Source organism: Apodemus sylvaticus, chromosome 2, assembly GCF_947179515.1.
Source record: "Apodemus sylvaticus chromosome 2, mApoSyl1.1, whole genome shotgun sequence".
Lineage (NCBI taxonomy): Eukaryota > Metazoa > Chordata > Mammalia > Rodentia > Muridae > Apodemus > Apodemus sylvaticus.
Window position 1 is genome coordinate 129,039,401 of NC_067473.1, and position 18,749 is coordinate 129,058,149.

At 40.0% G+C, this 18,749-nt stretch overlaps 1 protein-coding gene across 7 annotated transcripts in view; it reads left to right on the forward strand.

The window, feature by feature from the left end:
* Nucleotides 1–18,749, forward strand: part of Mitf (melanocyte inducing transcription factor) — a 216,807-nt gene that overhangs the window by 124,622 nt on the left and 73,436 nt on the right. For 4 of the 7 annotated variants that reach the window (XM_052174402.1, XM_052174405.1, XM_052174407.1 and 1 more), the window contains exon 2: nt 7,504–7,753. In XM_052174402.1, coding sequence (XP_052030362.1) covers nt 7,504–7,753 — 250 coding nt within the window. The remainder of the gene's footprint in view (nt 1–7,503; nt 7,754–18,749) is intronic. The other 3 variants (XM_052174403.1, XM_052174406.1, XM_052174409.1) reach the window with 1 other exon arrangement.

Here is an 18,749-nt window from a genome sequence, read left to right on the forward strand (position 1 = left end):
GACACACACACACACACACTCTAAGTTCACTGATTTTTCCCCCTACAGACATTTTAACTTCAGGTTTGTTTTTTGTTTTGTTTCATTTTGTTTTGTTTGCTTGCTTGTTTGTTTGAGCTGAGTACTATTCCATATTTTTTCTAGTTCTAATCCTGTTACGGGGTCTTTGATTTCGGTAGTGGACAAGTGCATAAGATATATTCTATACTGATGCTCTAAAATTTAATGTGAAGCTTCCAAGCTTCTATTCTAAATGCCTATTCTAACTGGACAGATGTTCACCAAATTATTATATAGATTTGAATCTGGTTAAGCTTTGGTATGTGATCTTCTTATTTCCCAGTTGTGGAATTCTAAAACATATCAAACAAACTTAAACTAAAGTAGAGATGGACCGGCCTTTCTGAACCAGTGTTTAGGGGTAGTCCATAGTTACACAGACTTCGCCGGGGGTGGGGGAATGGCTTGATCCCTTTAAGTGCTATCTAGACATAGTTCCTTTCCTTTTGTTCTTTGTTTCCTGCAGTCCTTGGTACCATTTTTTTTTTCTTAAAACTTCACACTACTGTTTCTAGTCTGAGATAGATGCATAAAACTCAAGGTTCACTTCCTACCAGACTTCTGGTTGTCAAGGAGAGTTACCTTACCGCCACAGTTCCAGTCAGACATGGAACCCACTGTACCACGGTAGGCCTCTTTCTGATCCTATTGCCAGAGGACAGATAGGCTAGTTAGCTAGGCCTGCCTTGTGCATCCGTGAGCTAAGAGGAAGGGATGTTAGCTTTGCAAAGTGAAATTAGTGGTGGCACAGGATGCTGAGTGAGCCACGATTAATGGGTGGGCACAGTAAGCCTTGATGGCTGCCTGTGAGGTTGCCTCTCTACTGCATCAGTTACACCCATTTACCAATCCTTATATGATAATGTGCACTTCCATATGGGTTTCAATCTGGCGTTAGGAACTTTCAGTCTTGGTGGATATATTCTAAGTATGCAGTGATTGTTAAACTATTGTAACATGAAGCTTTTAAATATTCTTTAACCTAGTACAATGCTATCTAGACAAGAGACAACATGCTTTATAACCGAAGAATTGTGTCAGTAACTATAGGTTGACTTTACAACTTTAAAAAGTTCTTCTTTCTTTGTTTTTGTTCTTTTCTTCTAGACAGGGTCTCTCTGTGTACCTTTGGCTATCCTAGAACTTGCTCTGTAGGCCAGGCTGGCCTCAAACGCACAGAGGCCCTCCTGTCTCTGTCCCCCAAGACCTTGGATTAAAGGTGTGCACCATCACTGCCTGGCTAAAAAGTTCTTGCTCATAGCTAGGTATGAGTGAGATTCCACATTGGACAGAGTGAGCATGAATTGAAGAGTGAGGGTCTGGGAGATGATTTAAGGTTAAGAGTGTTCTTGCAGAAGACCTGAGTTCCTGGAACACAAGTCAGGTAGCTCACAATCATCTCTAACTCTGTCTGAGAATATCTAACACCTTTGGCCTCAACTCAGTAGTATCATATAGGAGTTTTAGCTCATGAAATAGTCCTTATATCCAATTTTAAAAGTGTCTGGTTACTCTGATAACATGGTGTCACTATTGTTCCATTGGTCTGCTGTATAGGCAGGTCTCTGCTATCGCTTACAGGGTTTGCAGCTTATTGAGAGTGATGATGATTTTTCTTCTCTGGTAGCATATACAACACTGTCTAGTCCTACTAATGCTACTTGGTACGGGTGAAGCTTCCAGCTTATTACTAACTCAAACTCTCCATATTTGATGACATGAAAATATGCTTTGGCAATATGCTCTTACTGTCAGGTTGTGAAGTGTAACTGATCAGACTGGCAATAGCCTATAGTGTTGTTTGGGGGAGGCATCTGTGGGACCCCTTTGGCCAATGACTCAAAAAGGTGTAGCCCAGTCCTGGTATTGTCAAGAAAAATGAAATTATAAAATTCACACATAAGTGGATAGAGCTAGAAACCTTAGTGAGGTTATCCAGCACCTAAAAGACAAACACCGTATGCTTGCTCTTACTTGTAGATGTTAGCATTTAAGCTTTAAATTGTGTATCATTCAAAGCATTCACAGAGATTAGGTAGATAGCAAGATGTTGGGGGTGGGGGATCTTCCAAAGAAGCAAAAATAGTATTTAGTTTTATAAAGGGATAAAGTATAAATTAGAATAGGAGAATAAGTGGTAAGTTCTTAGGAGGGTAGGTTCGGGTGTGCGGTGTCTTGTTAACAAGAGACTGGCAGTCCTGTTTGAAAGACATAGAAGTGAGAGACACTTGTGAAGCAGTGAAGATCCTAACCTCAACCCAGTCCGGTGTTGAAGTGCCTGAAAGAGCATCATCTCTGTGTTAATTGTAAAGGTCTCTCAACTTTGTTTTGTTTTTGTTTTTGTTTTTGTTTTCTTTGAGACTGGGTTTCTCTGTGTAGCCCTGGCTGTCCTGGAACTCACTCTGTAAACTAGGCTGGCCTTGAACTCAGAAATCTGCCTGCCTCTGCCTCCCAAGTGCTGGGATTAAAGGTGTGCGCCACCTCTGTGCAGCTTCAACATTGTTTTTTATCCCTTCTCATCAGTTTGATTGAAGGAAATCTTGTCAGCATAGCCCTACTTTATCGATGACATGACTATGTCACTGTAGTAATGTGCTGAATGTACTAAGTTATACAAATAGGAAGTAAAGGTGAGATCAATGTATATAATGGAATATTTTAGTTGTTTTCCCTGCAGTCTGACGTTATCATGTTTTGTCTACTTTTTTGAGAATGTGATGTACTATAAGCTGAATTAAGGGTCCCATTGACTTTTGATCTAATTGTTTTTAAGCTTACAGTTACCTGGTATCTGGTGGTCCAGCTTAGAGAATATGGAGAGTATTAAATGCTCTCTCTATTCTCTACCTACCAGCTGGACTCTTGCTATTGGTTAAGTAAAAATGTCAAGTTTGAATTTTATATGGCTGAGGGTTCTTGTGTGTGCAAATGAAAAGCACAAATCTCCTAACCCAGTTTGGACTCCACAGTGTCCCAAATGTCTAATAGTACCATGCCATTAGAAAAAGTTCAATTATTGACTTAAAATTGTTTAAAAGGGAGAAGGAAAACCTCAGTATTTGACACCAAATTATGATCGCTGACTGGCATGTTCCATCTCACAGTTTTACTCCTAGAGATGGACTTGTATGGTCTTACAATGAGGTCCTGGCATCACTATCTGGTAAGGGATTGGCAGGTGGTGCTGGTCAGATGCTGGTAGAGTTACTGATTTTATTTTTTTTTAAGATTTATGTATTTATTATATCCAAGTACACCGTAGCTGTCTTCAGACACACCAGAAGAGGGCATCAGATTTCATTACAGATTGTTGTGAGCTGCCATGTGGTTGCTGGGATTTGAACTCTGGACCTTTGGATGAGCAGTCACTGCTCTTAACCGCTGAACCATCTCTCCAGTATCTTACTGATACTTTTAAGTGGTTGATAAACTATTTTGACTTAGGAATATGCCCAGTACTACTAGAACCCTGTCTAGTAGTCCTTTACCATCATAGAGGAGGAGGCTTTGAAAGCTAAAAATGTAAATTCATCAATAGGTGTGGGAACTGAGGCCACGTGGAGGGTCCCACACCTTGCCCATATACAGTATTCCAGCCGCTGCATTGAACAATTTAACATTCACTCGCTCTGTCTCCACAGTGTCTATGGGTAGTTTTGGGGAACACCCAGGGAGGCTGAATGGCTCCTTAAAGCTCACATTCCTCGTCAGTGGCTGAAGGAGACCTAAGTCCACTTTGTGGCCCTCCTCCTTGAGTAGTACAGAGCAAGTCCCACACTCAGGGAACTTGTTGGGCTACAGGGTCAGGGAGGTGTCAGCACATTTGTGGCCATGCCTGTGGGCTTGTCTTTTAAAGGGAGTGGGGTACACCTTTCCATGTAGCACTCCTTCAGAATCTAGCAGTCAAGATAATTGACATCAGGAGGCATCTGGGAAGAATTCATCTGGTCAGGGCTTTCGTCATGGGGTTGGGAGCTAGGTGTTCCCAACACCTAGCAATAGCTATTTGGTCAATCAATGAACTTCACATAATCAGGTTAAAAGGAATCGTGCTCACAGAATTAGGATTATCTAGCTAGAGCTCAGGTTCATGGGCCCAAGGATGAAAGCTCAGTCAGCAATTAAAATTAGACACATTGGACATCTCTCCACGTATGTCATTAGTGGCTTTGTCTGTAAGTCCTCATTTTTAAAAGCAGTCATTCTGGCCACTTGGAATATCCCTTATATAAACTTCCATTCCTCACTAACTCTTACACAGTCTTTCACAAACCGGGACTCCCTTGTCTTGCAAATGGAGTAAAATCTAATTGTGTTGGTCTTTGTCTATGAGGAGATAATTACGGATTCAGTTATTTCTAAGAGAAGTGGACACTCAAAAGATGGTGAGCCAGGCTGAGCATCTGGTAGTCATGTCTCACAATGTGGAAATATCCTAGAGAGTATGTGTGTGTGTGTGTGTGTGTGTGTGTGTGTGTGCGCGCGCGCGCGCGCATGTGCGTGTGCATAGTTCTGTTGCACTAACCACTTTAGAAGCCTTTGTTTGACTGTCAATTAGCTAAGCTGTATTCTGTTTATATAAATATAAAACTTGTTTGCTGTTGCTTCTTTAATGTGGTTTCCCAGTATTTGCACTGTTCTATTGTATAGGTCAGCATTACTTTTTCCTGACAGACTATTATAGAAGATACTTTAAATGATGTTGTTATTGTGGTTGAGGGATGGAGCCTTAGTGGGCTTGCTAACTAGTCATTTTAATTTGTCTCTGGGATGCTTTACTATTAATTGAAAGGATTTTCCCCCTGGTATTGCAGCCAGTGACTTGTCCTGTGCAGTTAATTAGCACGATTATGCCACAGCTCCTTTTGCTCCTGCACAAAGGTTTGCTCTTGTTTTTATCAAAAGGATCATTCTCTCTGAGAATGTTGGGACCTGACAGGCTCTGAATAGTAAGACGACTTATTTATTTTTAAATAGCTATCTCCAATCTTTCTTGGTTTAGGAAAGTACATTTGAGCTTTGAAGACATACTCTAAAATGGGAAATACATTTTCTCTTGATGCTCATTTTAGCAGATTCTGTGCTAGTGAATAGGTGGTTTTAAGTTAGCAGAGCAATGACTAGGGAACATTTTGATTGTGTGAATGAGTATACAATGTTAAAATAATAAGCAAAGTATAGGTGCTGCTTGCTCAGTGTTCCCTGTATGTCTATAGGGAATGCCGGGGGAAACAGAAGAAGGCTGTTTTAGGTTTGGGGGGCAACTGAAGACACTCAGAACTGTGGTCCCTTCCTATAGTTGAAGTATTGTCTGATAGCTCTAGTCTCCTTTCTTGACTCCTAGTGGTGAACTTAATCACCTGTCATTTTCTTTAGTTAGTGTCTATTATAGATATTGCCACTAAAAAAATACTTTGGCATTATTATAGCTTAAAGAAGAAAAGGTAAAAGAAAATTGATTTTCCTAAGTTCATCCCCATTCGGGCAAGTGTGCTTGCCCCATACATTCCCTGCTAGGTGCTTTGTGGATTTACACATGCATGCTGAGCTTATAAGTCTGAATCAGCCTGTAAATCCACTTTGGAATCTGGCTTTATGATTTATACTTACTGACCGAGTATGCTATTTCGAAGTTCGTTTTGCATTTTCAAGGAAATAATGTAATATGTTATTGAATTCCTATTTCAAAAAATAGGTGATTTAGGATATTTTGAAATCTTTAAAAGCCTTTATATATGTGAATTTTTCCACTTTTGATTTCTTTGGACAATTACAATTTCTGAAACAAAATAAATAACTTATTTTTAGCCTTTGGATATAATTTTATTAAAGCTTAATAATAATAATAATACATTTTAATTATGTTTTCTGTCACAAATGTATTTTTAAAAAAATTGGATACTACGTAGATATTTTCCACCTTGAGTAAAAATTTATTTTATTCTATAGTTTTATTCATATCAATAGTTTTATTTTTATGGAATTTTAGTAGATACATGGAATTAAATTTTATGATTTATTACAATTTACTGAGCCAGTTTTCTGTATAGAAAATATATAAGCTTCTAGGGTCTCTTGGGGATGACAGGAGACTGTGATGCAGACCTTTGTCCTATAGCACATCCGGTCATGTGTGCAGTGTTTTCGTCCTCAGACTGAGCACAGAGATGGCCAGGGGCCTCAGGACTTGTGTCTTTGGTAGGAAGGTAAACACAGTACTGGGGCTTGTAAACAAGAGGGAGGATAAGTTCAGATGCCTCCCCCGAAGCATGATAGACCCAAATGTTCATCTTTTTTCTCTTCATAGAAGCTAAAATCTTTTATTATAAGCTTGCACAAAAATCTGAATAATTATAATTAAGTTTGCTTCCCATACTGGATGGTAGTAAAAGCAAGCATAAACATTGATTGGGGTGATGCTCACTGGACATGGAGATTAGAAGCTTTATTTAAACTTCACAGCATCAGTCCTTAGGAGGGAAGACTTTTGATATGAGTGCTGCGGCAGATATTCAAATAACACATTGTCACTTTTATAAATGGATAAAAAACTGTATATATCTCTTCCAGGTATGGAAACTTAGACAGAAAGAGGTTTATTATTTGTTCATAGCACAGAGTTGGCAGGATAAGCAGTCTAAAGCCATACTTAGGGAAAGTAGGAAAATCTTTTATTCTTACCTACTGACTGCCATTTAAGCCTGTCAGATAACAGTGAACAAACAGAGTGAATCCCCTGCCTTTAGAAGTAGACCTGATGGGGATAAGAGAGAACCCCCACGCCATGGGGATGCCCAGACGAGTTATAAGGAAAGACACACAAAGAAAACCAGGAAGAAGAGTTGGGTTATTGTCACTTAAGCTTCTCTTTTGTCCCCTTGTCTTCAGACAAGGGTAGGATGCAGTGTCCACATCTGGTCCATATGCTTCTTTTGTTAATGATTGGGTCATCTCTTGTCTTCCAAACTTTTCCAGTAACAGTGTTTCCTTACTGGCAACCATATTAGACATCCTCAAGGAATTTAGATAACATGTAGGAGTCATTGGTTGTTTAGACTGAGCAATTAAAAAAAAAAAGCAAATCAAGTAATTTGTTTTTATCTGTGGAGTGTTACATGCCATTAAGACCAATGGCTCCTTGTTGTTGGTTATATTGGCATTATATTCAGTGGTAATAAACCGTGGTGGCATAAAGTATCAAAAAGAAATAAGTGATTTGATAAAAATCCCAAGATGCAATCAGCCAGACTTCTTTTAATTTAACTCCTAATGACTGGAATCCTGTAACCTCTTGATTTTCAATTACATGGAGTGCCATGCCGTGCCTTGATTATATCTGTGCAGACTCACCTCCTAGTTTGGTGGCATTTAGGGTACCCCGCGATGCAGGTGATGGGTCTCATCAGGATACTAAATGCTGTGTGCCTTCTGGTTTCCCCACAGCAGTTCTGCAGAGCATTCTGGGGCCTCCAAGCCTCCGTTAAGCTCCTCCACTATGACATCACGCATCTTGCTACGCCAACAACTCATGCGTGAGCAGATGCAGGAGCAGGAGCGCAGGGAGCAGCAGCAGAAGCTGCAGGCAGCCCAGTTCATGCAACAGAGAGTGGCCGTGAGTCAGACACCAGCCATAAACGTCAGCGTGCCCACCACCCTTCCCTCTGCCACCCAGGTGCCGATGGAAGTCCTTAAGGTATGTGAGTGTTGCCCTTGTATTTAGATGGAGCCTGTCCCTTCTCCACACCCTAGGTGACACATTCACTGGACTGTGTCTTTGCTTGCATTGCTATTAGTCTTATTCATAAGCATGGCTTCTAGTGGTTCCTATAAGGCTTTATATTTTAAAAGAAGTATTTGAACTAATTGCAAATATTATGGTAGCCTGTGAATGGTGGAAATAGTCAACATTTTCACGTACAATCCAAAATGGGATCTGATATTTGTTGTAACAAAGAACATTCCTCTTTGTTTCTTTTGGAAATGGTTTCAGAGTTACCTGAAAGAGTCCTCTTCTAGAAACTTGTGTATAGAATGTCTTCATAAATGCATTTGGGCCACACTTTGCTCTTCAGTTAGCAAATCCTGCTGGCCCTAGAAGCTAATTGTTTTAGAAAGTCTCTTCAGAAAGAGAACTGTGGTCAAGCGGTCTGTCTGTGCCTTAATAACCAGACTTCATAATCCCTTTACTGAAGCGAGCTGTCTGCTTTGGGTCTCTTTGATTTCTTGCTAGGGTGGAAACTGCAGGAGCTTGTTAGCATCCTTCTAGCAGAGACACATAGCTTCCTAATTACTAGAGGAAGTTGTCCCAGGTCTAAGCAGAGAGCTTTCTCTCCTGCATTGTCTTCCATGCCACATGGGGAGTTGCCCTGTTTCATAAACATTTCAATTTGTAAATATGACTGGTTTGAGACAGACTAGAGGTAGGGAAACTTCTGTACATGTTATATTTACTTTTTACCCATTCACCCAATTGAGCCATTCTGAAGAGCCAAGTGTTCCTGTTCATTAAGCAATGTGAACTCCACACGCTGCAAATTCATTGTTCTTCTTTGCTTTTACCCTTGTGCTCAAAAAAAAAAAAAATCCTTCCATCTCCCCTACTTAAAGTTTATTATTAAAGTAAGCAGGAGCGGCGTGCCACACTCAGGATCTGTCTGTGATCTTTTCCATGAGGAAAGAAATTCTTTAAAAATCTAGCTTTAAAGCAGCACATAGTTATTTCCAAAGATTTAAAAAAAATTAATGACCTTGTTGTAGAACTCTTTGATAGAGAAACCAGTTGAAATTTTGCTAAAGCAAAGTTACCCAACTGGTTCCACATAACATTTTACTTTAATATGACCAAAATCCTGATTGTTGCCACAATTATGACTCTTTTATCCTTCTGCCATCCCCTGTCAAGTAAAAACAACTTTTGGCTGCAGAATAAACTCTACATGAAATCTCTCTGTTCTGCTTGAGTAAGGCCAATTGTCCCTATTTAAGTTGTAACAGATTTAATCGTTGTTTTCTGTTTGCAAGAGCCATGGTCGTTTTGTTTATACTTTATTCAAAGACTTTTATAACAAGTTGCAAAGAAGAATATCTGTTTTATAAGCTATAATCTTGAGTTTTTTTTTAACTAAAAAAGGAATATTTAGAGGCAGTGACTTGGATTTAAGTAGAATGGTTTACATCAAATTTGAAGGTACTACTTAACTGTATTGAAGTTGAAGTATATTTACTTGAAATGGATTTTTCTATAAGAGTAGTTATATGGGGTGGTGGAGAATTTACCACAAAATGAATGTGTGGAAACATCATTTCAATATTATACAAAAATGTATTTAATTTTTAAACGTTTAGAATGTTATAGCCTTATTACAATTAACATCTATATTAAATAATTTGAATAATTTATGTATTTTCCCTTATACTCTGCTTATCCTGGCAACATTGTATTGAACTACAATCTTCCCACAACTAATAAGTGCCAGAAAAATGCCCTAAGTTAAAGCAAAAATAAGTTATTAAAGCTAGAAGACATGACCTGGCCAAAAGAGCCACTGGTTAAATTTGTTTATTGTGCTCTCAACAGTTGTTACCTCTGTTTAACTGACAGTCTTAAATAGTGGTATCTCCTTGGGCTGTATAAGAGAGTCACCCATGTCTCCTGAATGAGAAGGACTTGCTAGTCTAATAGGCTGCAGGGAGCTGATAGCTATTTAGACAACCTTAGGTACTTTTAAGCTAAAGACCAAATTAAAACAGGACTTCATTCACCTGAGGTAATATTTTAAGACATTCAAACATAAATGTTAAGGCAAGTTTTCTGTTGGTGATTCCTTGAGAACATTTGACTTCACACTTTATAAAAATAGTTGTATAAGCACAGAGTATGGAGTATTGGATGGAGAAAGGCTTCATAGACACAAGCTCAAACACAGGCACACACAGGCACACACAGGCACACACAGGCACACACACACACACACACACACACACACACATTCTCCTTTCCTTTTCTCTTTCGTGACTTTTAAATTATAGAACACGATTTCATGAAGTAAATAGTTATGGAGAAATAGTTGATTTGTTTAATCTTTGGCAATTTTATATATTTTCAAAACATTAGCAATGCAAACATAGGCTAATTGTATGCATTCTGCTGTGATATACTACATTGAACACGTTTTTATGACAGTATAGCTTTCATAAATTACTGATTTCATTTTTATAGTTTTGAGTGGCAGAGCCAGTGCATACCTACTTCTCAGTAACGGCAGGCAGCTGTGGAAGTGGAGAGTGCCCAGTAAGTCTCTCCATTTTCCACTGTGTTCTTGCAAACATGCTAGAAGAAAGGCCAAAGTCTAAATTTCATAAACACACCAAGTCCTGTCCCCAGTAACCCACTATCAGTAGATTGAACTACTCGTTTTGACAGTGTTTTCAGGTTAATCCCTTTCTCTGGCAGCATTTTACTTAAGCAACTGAACTCTATGAAGCATGTTTAAAAATTGTTGACATCTGAAAACTTTGGATTCATTGGAATTTGTATTAGAGAGTGGAAATTCCCATCATTTCTTCCTCAGTACACGCCATTGTTCATGAGGTGCATTTAATCCTTATGTTGATTTTTACATTGGATATTGTGGAGTATTTATTGTGGGTATTTGCACATTAATGAGGTGTTGACTTCCTTTATTAAGAACAAGCTTAACAATCTGGGATGGAAACTTAAGGCTTCTTTACCATAAAAAGTGATACACAATTGTGTGCACACTCTGTGTTTCAAATTGTGAATTAAAAATTTGCTAAGAACTGTTTATGGGGCCTGGGCACTTTCTTCTATAGGTAGAATTTGTCAACAAATGAGCCATAAAAATTGTGGCTGAACTTGATCTAAACAAAATCAGAATCACCAGGGACAGACCTTTAGCCATGGTGTGTCTCACATCTACAAAAGTACCACAGTCAGGATGGACACACATACACTCATACGCTTGCGCGTGCGCACACACACACATACACACACACACACACACACACACACACACACACACACACACACACACACACACACAGATGGATGGACTTGGTGTTCGCACACTCACTGAACTTCTCCTGTCACTGGTTCATCCCTCTATCTGCAATTGATTATTGGAGCAGCTGCTACTTTATTCTGAGATTGTCAAATTCTTCAGTTTAATTCCCTGTCATCTACACAGACCCAGGCGTGTAGAGCATTATGGTAGTTTATAATTTATATTCATTTCTCTGTGGGGAAACTTGTAAACTCCTTGTCTCAACTCTCTCCCTTCTTTCTATTAATTTAAGGATCAAAAGGCTAGCTGTTCTTTCTGTTGTATATTAAATTTTCTCTTCTCTGTTTTAGAGAAAGTGTTGATAGATGAAAAAGAATTCCTTTGAGTTATTACTTTAGTATATTATTGAGTTTGAAGGAATTCATTTTAAATATTTCTGGGGCTTTTTTTCCAGATCATCTCAGGAATTGGGCAAATTGCTTACCAATTAGAGATGTTTTCTGTTCATCAAACCTAGGCATGCATTTTCTAGGACCCTGCATGCTGCAGACTGTTCGCCTGGGCATTTATGGGTGTTTCTCTCATTAGTACTCTGCACATTTAAGCAGAAACTTTTATGAATGCTGACAATAGACTATTGCATTGCGCATGATATATAACCAGATCCTGATTTATTTAGCTGGTATTGAGAAACCTGAATCTCATCACAGTGGATGTTCAAGGCAGGAAAGACATGGTCCATCTCAGGTCAGCTTGTGTTGGTCTCCTGAGTTGGGATATGTAGCTGTCTGCAGAAGATATGATCTGTTACATTTGAGTTATCCTCCATATTCACACACTTAAGCTGCCAGTTAGTGTGACATACATAAACCTCCATTTCAGAGAGGTTTATAAGTATTGGGGTGGTTGTGATTTTGCATAAAATTTTATGTCTTAAAACCATGTCATTGTTTAGTGGGAGAAGGAAACTCTGTTTTCTTTTGCAAACAGCCCCTCCCTGCACCCCCTTTCCGCATGGACTTTATTTCCCTAGAGAGTCTTAGACTTGTTCATTGTTACCCATAAGATCATTTTCCTGATTTTTTTCTAAGATTGTTTTTATTATTATTATATGTAAGTACACTGTCTTCAGACACTCCAGAAGAGGGTGTCAGGTCTTGTTACGGATGACTGTAAGCCGCCATGTTGTTGCTAGGATTTGAACTCAGGACCTTCAGAAAAACAGTCGGTGCTCTTAAGTGCTGAGCCATCTCTCCAGCCCAGTTTTCCTTATTTTTAAGACCCACTTAGTGGTTTTTAGGAATTGGAGACTGCACTTGTTATCAGATTTCCACAGCTGAGATAAAATCCACCAGGAAGCCATGACTTCTAAGTTGTCTTGGTTCCTGTAGGAACAATGGCCTTTCTACCATTTTCTCTCTCCAGTGCCACCATTGCCTTTCATAGGAGCACAGCTTAAGGAGATGGAATAGGACGTGCTGGGCATGTAGATATGGCCCTGGGTATTTCCTCTATGTTGTGTCCGCTTTTGGGATTTCACAATCTCCTACTCTTCTCTGGGCTGAGTGCGGACTCTCTCCATTGTCTCCAGACAGTTGATGGTTCTGGTGTGAGCAAGTGCCATCTTTCTGGCAGCACCTGGGAGTCATTCATGCCTCGTGTTGCTTGGGAACCCCTGTGAATAGGACGTTGCTGCCAGGGCTAGCCCAAGAAGGTGTTCCACTGAGCTATCTTAAAGGGCACAGTCCATATCCCCGTTCTCATAGTCTCTGTCTCCACTGCTTTTGTGATGAGTAATTAGCCACTCAGTGTTTGCTAGACAAGGCCTTCCCTGTTTACATTTGTTATGTAAGCATACACAACAATAGTAATTACATTACTATCCACAACAAAATATCTAGCCTTACAAATTAATTTTATTTTTCTCAAACTGTAGAAACATTAGCTCTAGTTGTACTTTTACCTGGTGATATCAGCAAAAAAAAAAAAGGGGGGGGTGGGGGAGGGGGATGGGATTCTCTTTTTATGACCTCAAGGCCAGTTTTTGCTTTGTTTTGTTTTTATTTTGTTTTTGTTTTTGTGTGACCTGGGGGTTAATGGGGCCAAAGGCTTTGATTAGAATCTTAGATTTCTCTTTGGTGTCTTCAGATTGGGGCTGGCTGGAAGCAGCTGTGCCTAGAGAATATGTCAACCCCACAGCAGCATATCTGAGAGTAGATGGGTCTTTAGTTTGTCTCCATGATCTACCTGGAGTCCCTGCAGATGTCTCGTGTGAGAGGAGGTGCCAATTCACCATTTCTCATGTTATTGTGTCGAAGGAGGATTCAGTCTGCTTCCGTTTATCACAGTTCCCTACTAGTTGGGGTAAGGGCAATATTGTAAGGAAAGTATTAAGGGATGGGTCTCAGGGTGAGGGCCAATACCAGGGAGGGGGTAGTTTAGTGAACTCCAGGATGTAATTTCCCTTTAATTTGATAAGGATGTAAATCTCATACCCTCAACAAGGGTAGCATCATACCATTAAGGGAAAAAAAAAATTGGTTCTTAGAGAGCAAAAATGCTTGAGGTACAAGCATGTGGATCTAAGTTTAAAAAATACATACAAAGAAAATACATACAAAGCTGGGAGTGGCTGTATATGACAGTAACTCCTGCTCATAGGAGGACAGAGACAGGGTGACAACTGTGAGCTTCACCCCAGGTTCACCGAGAGACCATTGTCTCTCATTGTCCAGTGTCTCAAAGGGAAAATGCAGAGTGATGGAACAGTACTCCCAACATCCTCTACATATGTGTTCACAAACACACACACACACATACACACACACACACACACCATAGATTCCACAGTTGTTTGTTGCTCTTCACAGCTTCAGTGTACAGGTGTACAGTTAGGAAAGCAGTGTTAGTGTATCTGTTCAAGTTTTGGGAAAGTGAGACAGAAGGTGGAGACAATCAATGGAACACATGAAAGGTCTCAGTAATGAGGTGAACAGCATTGCTGCTGAGTCCTCAGAAACACCTCCCCCCCCCCCCCCACTCATTGCACTTCAAGAACATTGGCCAGGATGGCTTCTGTATTCTGGCTGGGCTTTGTCTCCCCTAGATCCCTCATTACAATCACACTTGAGTTTAGCATGGGGCCATGGTACTTAGTACCATGGATACAGGATGCTACTCCAATCTCTTCTGTGAGGTTGTTGTTAGCACCCCCATTTAACAGATGCATGGACAGGCATGGAGGACTTACATAGGCCTGGTAAAGTCATTAAAGGGTGAGGTGTTATCAGGATCTGAGCCCAGGAAGTTGACTACTTATAGTAGCTTGTATCTTTCTTAGATTGAGTAGCCCAAGAAGCTTCTAGAGAAAAAGATAGCCATGTTCAACCCCTCAAGTAATGTGTCCATGTATGAGCCCATAGCACACATCCTTTGCAGACCTCCTGGCTATGGCTTATAACATTGGTAGGAATGGCTTTGATGACATGGAGGGAGGCAATATGGCTTCACTGGCTTCTGGGTAGACACATCTGGTGACAGGTTGATAACTTGGCAAATTTTAGCTCATTATTCTCTTTAACAGCCCTGTGGATATATAGGATTAGCCTAGGTAGGCAACCAGGCATACAGAGATTGCTTCTGACCTCTGATCATATTGTTAAGCCCACATCCTGAGCTCTGCACTGTAGAGCCCTCTCTCCAAGCATGTCTCAGTGACCACTAACAATGCTTTTAAGTAAAGTGGAAGCCAGAGAGAAATAAGCATGGAATCTCTTGGACTCAACAGAAAGCTGCATGATTTTCACTGAGGATTAGTCAGGGCCTTCTCTGTTAAATAATTAAATTTCCTTCCCTAGTCTCCAAGATACATGCAACCTAGGATGTTGAATTCTGGGGGCTGGTGAGATGGCTCAGCAGTTAAGAGCACTGACTGTTCTTTCAGAGGTCCTGAGTTCAATTCCCAGCAACCACATGGTGGCTCATAACCATCTGTAATGGGATCTGATGCCCCCTTCTGGTGTGTCTGAAGGGAGTGACAGTGTACTCACATACATAAAGTACATAAACAAATCTTTAAAAAAAGAAAAGAAAAAAGAATTCTGCCTCAGCACACTGACCGTGATGATACTTTTTGGTTTAGTGACTGAGCTGTCATTATGAGTGAAAGGGCAGTAGTAAGGAGGTTCCTATGGCAACATCTGGAGATATAAAGCTGCAATCTTTATATTCTAAGGGTCTCAGTGGCTCAGCCTACTCCAGCTCATGTGTTTCATCCGTCGTTATATTCAATGATGCTTTGGTGCATCACTAAATGGTTTTTATTCACTTCCCCTTTCCCCCTGAAGTCATGGTCCCGTTTTTGTTGTTGCCCCTGCTGCTGCTGTTTCTCCTCCCTTCAGTATCAGAACTTTAGGCATTGCTCTAGCACTTAAAATCAGAACTTCAGATCTGCTTGGTTTTCTATTTGCTTTTAAGTGAACATCAACTGTAATAATAATTATATTATTGCACAAGGAATTCACAATACCCTTCAGAAATTCTGCCTGTTTCATCTTAGTTAAAGAAAAGATAAGCTTGAAAGACTGCTCATGGATGTAAGTGTGCTTTAAAAGAAGAGAGAATTTGGACACATCTAAGCAAAATCTAAATTTAACTTCACCCTACTAAAATAAATGGCTGGAATTTGTGTTTAAAATATGTAAATTAGTACGGCATCTTTGCTCAAGGTTATAGCTGCAATCAGTACTAGAATATTGGCTCTCATTCCAAATGTGTCTCTTCTTGTTGCTTTTTTGAGTATCAGCCTAAACTTGAAAACTGTAGCATCCCACACGCATCTCCCAGCTTGTCAGAGCTTGTTTACAGTACTATGTGAGAAGCTGTATAGAAAGCACAGAAACCAGGATACAGTTAACATAGAATGTTCTAGAGAGAGTTGCTTTAATCACTATTTTTTAAAAGATTTATTTATTTACTTTATGTGAGTACACTGTCACTGTCTTCAGGCACACCAGAAGAGGGCATCGGATCCCATTACAGATGGTTGTGAGCTACCATGTGGTTGCTGGGAATTGAACTCAGGACCTCTGGAAGAGCACTCAGTGCTCTTGACCACTGAGCTATCTCTCTAGCCCTTTAATCACTATTTTTAAAATTAATTAACACCTAGAGGGCAGAGGCCACTGAAGAAATGGCTTAGTGGCTAAGAGTACTCTGACTGCTCTTCCAGAAATCTTGAGTTCAATTCCCAGCAATCATGTGGTGGGTCACAACCATCTGTAACGGGATCTGATGCCCTCTTCTGGCGTGCAGGTAGGCATACATACAGTGAATGTATGTACATTTCATTCATATACGTGGATTTAAATTTTTTAATTGATAATACCAGAAGATAGTCCAAGATGAGTCAAAGGTAGACTGTTCCTTCTGGAGATCTTGGGCATGTTGCTATGGTTGGATATAATAGTAGTTAAAGGCTTTGCTACTATTTTTATTTAAACTAGATTTGTGATTTTATGGTGTTGGAATAACAGCTCGGTTGGTGAAATGCTTGCCTTGCAGACCTTAGAACCCGAGCTTGCTCCCCACACCCAGGCCTGCAATCTCAGCTCTGGGCAGGCAGAGATAGGAGCATAGCACCAGGCAGCCCAGCTGAACTGGTGAGTCCCATGTCCAAGAGACCCTGTTTCAAAATATAAGGTATAGATCTGGCAGTCTCATGTCAACCGCTAGCCTTCATATGCATGTACATGTTCATTGATATCCACACACATGCACACACATACATGAGACACAAAGCCTAGGAGACTGGGTTCATGTAGACTTTATGTAACTGAAGTGGGTGTCTTTAACATATTTTACCTAAGAGTTTGGTGAATTCCTACTCTCTGAGGAGCACATTCTATGGGTAGGTCTGTCAGATTCACGCTCATCACATAGTTCTTGGAGTTTTCCTAGAAGCAAAATAAAAAGGTTCAGGGACCCTGGCAATTAAAAATGAGCAAAATGAATCTAATCATCTGGTTGTGAATAATTTTAGTGTTGTAAAGAGGCCTAAAATAAAAGGCACAATTCGGATAGCTCCTTCCCTTACAGTGGCATACATAACTTTGTTGTAATCTCCCCTGTTGGCCCTGGTTTTTATATAATTAAAATTTAGAGGCTGGAAATTTCGTTGAGACTTAATTAGAAGTGACAAACCAGAGACATTCCTGCCAGTTAGGAAAGGCTTAACAAGTTCTTATTGGCTAACTTACAAATATGTAACATTTTTCACACTGCCTAAAGGTGACAAGATCAACTCTGTTTTTCTAGTGAACTAGTAAAAATTAGATTAATAAGTACCAGGCAAAGAACCTTTTCTTTTGTCTCCCCCCCCCCCCCCCCAAGAAATCTTACCTTTGAGTACTTCTGGCTGTGGAGATTGGCGCCTTAATTAGCCACATGTTCCTTTTACCTCCTGGGAAATAAGTACAGGCTAAAATTGGGGATCAAGACACAGGCGTACATTGACTTAGCACACGCCGCCAAGTAATTCATCAAGGAATGTTGGTAATTAGTCCTGCCTCTTTCAACTCTTGGCTTATTTTATAAAACCGGTTGATTTAAAATAATGCCTGCTGATGTATTGCCCACACGTTTCAAGACGGGGACTTGGCTCCTCAACAAAAGCAAGATTGTACAGGGAGGGAAATGCGCCCTCCTGGTTTTGTGTTTTCACAGATTCTGAGAGTTCATCCATGTCACCTATTAACTCGGGTGCACTTTCCCTTTACCCTATTCAGCACTTCATGGGGCCTTCTCTTTTTGCCTTGATGGAAAGAATGGGGCAGCAAACTTAAAAAATAAAATAAAATGTAAGCTCCCGGGAGGTGGGGGGGTTGGATGTAAGGAGCTTGTCAAAGTGTGTCACCTCAGTGTGGTTTGATGGAATTTAATTCGAATCCTTGACTGGTGCAAGCTGCAGTAATGGTCTTCTTGTATTGTTAAATACTTGCTGATATTTATGGCAGACAGACTAATCTCCAAAGACTGGGTTTCTGGGGTACACAAGACCTTGTGATTACAGCCTCATAGCATGTGTAGTTAACTGTTTAGAAAGTAATACCCTGAATGTCAAATTCCCATGCTAAGTGGTATATTTACCATTACCTTTTGAGATGTGGCCACAGTCAGAGCTGCTCTTGAAAAATCAGTGTTTGCCAGAGCCCAGTAACACACTGAGGGACCGTGGCTGTGTTCTCCTTAGACCATGGTATCCTCATCTGTAAACTGTGGGCAGTAGGTCTGCTCTGGGGAGTCTTGAGAGGTGAATGAAGAATCTACCCAGGCAGTATCACTCATCAAGTGAGTGGAGAGCCAAGCTCTGACTTCAGAGCCTTGAGTCCTCATGAAAGAATAAAACGAAACAGACAAAATTAATTTCAATATTTTTACACTACCCAGTATATTCAGAATGTTATTATTTTACTATTTTACATGAGAATTATCTGCAAACCTTTCAACTTACCCCCTTCATTGTCTTTGTAATGAGCCTCACACTGTCCTCAAATTTGGGTATATATTTCATGTCTCCCACATATTGTAGTTTGGAGATTAAGTTTTACCAGAATGACTTGACCTGGTTTTAGATCTCATAAAATTTTCACTTGAAAGAGTACATTT